The sequence below is a fragment of the Oculina patagonica genome, unplaced genomic scaffold (genome assembly GCF_052425735.1).
Source record: "Oculina patagonica isolate OP01 unplaced genomic scaffold, crgOcupat unplaced1698, whole genome shotgun sequence".
Classification (NCBI taxonomy): Eukaryota; Metazoa; Cnidaria; class Anthozoa; order Scleractinia; family Oculinidae; genus Oculina; species Oculina patagonica.
In genome coordinates this window covers 1-2,974 of record NW_027557735.1, presented here as the reverse complement: position 1 = coordinate 2,974, position 2,974 = coordinate 1, and the positions used below count along the sequence as shown (strand labels likewise).

General features: G+C 40.6%; 1 protein-coding gene across 1 annotated transcript; it reads left to right on the top strand.

Moving 5' to 3' along the window:
• Window positions 1–653: 653 nt before the first annotated feature.
• Window positions 654–2,968, top strand: LOC144640038 (uncharacterized). Its single transcript, XM_078499271.1, has 3 exons — window positions 654–760; window positions 1,222–1,337; window positions 2,029–2,968. The coding sequence occupies exons 1-3, from the start codon at window positions 695–697 to the stop codon at window positions 2,162–2,164; spliced, it is 318 nt and encodes a 105-aa protein (XP_078355397.1). The 5' UTR covers window positions 654–694; the 3' UTR covers window positions 2,165–2,968.
• Window positions 2,969–2,974: the final 6 nt, after the last annotated feature.

The window sequence follows — 2,974 nt, the reverse complement described above, 5'->3', positions numbered from 1 at the left end:
ACCTACCTACCTACCTACCTACCTACCTACCTACCTACCTACCTACCTACCTACCTACCTGCCTACCTACCTACCTACCTACCTACCTACCTACCTACCTACCTACCTACCTACCTACCTACCTACCTACCTACCTACCTACCTACCTACCCACCTACCTACCTACCTACCTACCTTCCTACCTACCTACCTGCCTACCTACCTACCTACCTACCTACCTACCTACCTACCTACCTACCTACCTACCTACCTACCTACCTACCTACCTGCCTGCCTGCCTACCTACATACCTACCTACCTACCTTCCTACCTACCCACCTGCCTGCGTGCCTGCCTACTACCCACCCACCAAGCTACCTGCCTGCCTACCTACCTACCTACCTACCTACCTACCTACCTACCTACCTACCTACCTACCTTCCTACCTACCTGCGTGCCTGCCTGCCTGCCTACTACCTACCTAACTAGCTACCTAGCTACCTACCTACCTACCTGTCCACCTACCTACCTACCTACCTACCTACCTACCTCACCTACCAACCTTCCTACCTGCTTGCCTGCCTGTCTGAGTTTTAAAAACAGTCATGCAACGAAGGTAACCTTTTTGTTTTTATGACATTATTTTTATTTTTATATTTTTTCTCTTTAGGTTCATTTTCTTGTGGACATTGAAAACTCTCTCCCAGGGTTCGTCATGAAGCGTGTACAAGTTTACTCTTACACTGAGTTTCCAAACCACATTAAGACACTCAAACAAAAGGTCAGTGCTTATTTTGAAGGAGTGATGCTATTTCATACCCATGCGTCACGTCCCGCCTTCTTAGTATATTTCTCACCACGGAAAACGATGAATGGTTAACGCTCAAACCGTCAAATAAAACAGCGTCGGTGGTCGTAACTGTGCCTGGGATAACACGTGACTAGTTAGTCTGGGTGTAATAGATTTTATTTAAAGGCTTCATCAGAAGCTGTCCACACTAAAAATGAAAGGTATAAAACGAGTTCAAATAAATTGTAGTGCTATTACACATTTCTTTGCCGTTTTGACAGAGGTATGTGTGTTTTGTTTTCGCGAACAAAATACACACCCTCGTTTTTTGTGGCAGAGATCTATCTATTAACATGTTACGTTCCTGAAAAGGCGCGAAGGGTCTGGGTACTAGTGAGTCCCGCACTTTTTTGAGAGATGACAGCTAAAGTATTTTATGAAATTGATTTCAGTTGATCGACAGCATCATAGGGTTTGATAAACCCGCAGTCAGTAGTGAACCAGAACCGGATGAAATGACACCGGAGATGCTGAACGTATTGGACAGAATAGACCAACAGGACGTAAGGTAAATGATTCATCTTACTTAGGATCTCTTCTCCTTTCATATTCAAAGTATGAAAACTTCATGACAGTAAAGGAGGGGGGAAGGGAATGGTCAAGGAAGGCGTAAAAGAGACAAAGGGGGCAAAAAAAGCTAAGTTCTGCGGAACTATAATTTATAGTCACATTACATCGCAAACTATATATAAACGCCTTCTAATTGATGGTTATCTGTTAGGAAAGCAGGGAGTAGGGGTGGGGGGGGGGGGGGGGGTGGTGGGGTGGCAATTAAGAGGAGTCAGGAGAGCGAGAGTTTATAAAAAGGACAGTGACGTATCAGCGAAGTTTTTTTTTTCAGAGAAGGGATTTTCTTGATAGGGGATCAATAAAACTTTCATGGTTAATACAGAACAAAGCATTTTTCTTTTGAATGTTACTTAAGTAACTGTTGTATGGCAAATGGCTATTATTAGCATTTGTTGCTGTTAAATTGGTCAATGAATGTGGATTGATAACTTTAACGGCGAAAAGAGTTGCCTTATACTAAAACTAACGTCACTTGAGCTACAAATTCCCATTACATTTGAGACTTAAATTAAACACCAGATACAGTGGATACACTGTCAATTGTTAAGGCTTGTAATTAGATGTGAAATAGATTACAGCATAAATTCTGTTAAAATTTACCTGTTTTAATTTCGCAACTTTTTTCACAGGATGCAAAAAATGTTTGATATCCTGAAGGAGCAATCAGAACTCCTTAAAGAAATAAGTCGTAGAAAACAAGAAAGTAATCAGAAGAAGAAAGAAGAAGCCAAAGAATCAAGCAAGATGGGCTTATTTGGATTCTAATAACTTTCTCCCACACGTTCACAAATGAAAAGACTTTAGTAGCGCTGAGCGAGTTGAACTCTCTCATATTAAGGAAAATGTAAAACATTACTGTAATTGGCTCCGCGCATAAATAATGTTAGGTCTAGGGAAGGGCCCTAGAGGTTCCGTCCTCCTTTTTTTTTATTGAAAGATGTAAGGCCCTAAACGTCGAAAATGTTAGGGACCAAGGCCCCAGTTTTTGAGCACAGGGACCCTCCTTTCGAGCTTTTTGTTAGGTGGTTAAGGCTCCCTTTTGAAGATTATCCACTCTCAAAAGCAAGCATTCAGCTTGACAAAACTAGTTGGCGCTTACACTGGGTTCGAAGCTATTAAATAGTTTCACAGACCCAAAATTAGAGGGTTTTTTGTAAAATCGAGTAAAAGCAACATAAGTTGTTCCCTATGAATTGTATCGTGCTTCACCGAACTATAAATTCTTTGTGTGCAAAGAAGGCCCCAAATGAAGAGTAAATAATAAAAATTTATGATACCGGCATAATTTCTCGATTAAACCCCAAGTTTGACAAATAAACGCTGGGTCCTCAAGCTGGAGCTGTCAATAAGCCTCTCAAGCATACATTTGAGGTATGGCAAGAATATAGGTCTGCCAAAAATGATAAATAAAAAAACCCTTCCTTAGCAATAACCAGGATTGAAAAAAAAAAGATTTGAAATAAACGCTGGGGGTGTTTTATCGGGAAAATATGGTAAACTTTATCTTTACAAACTGGTTTATTTAAAGCATTATTTTAAATACAAATGTACAAACATGAGCAGTAAGTTAAACAA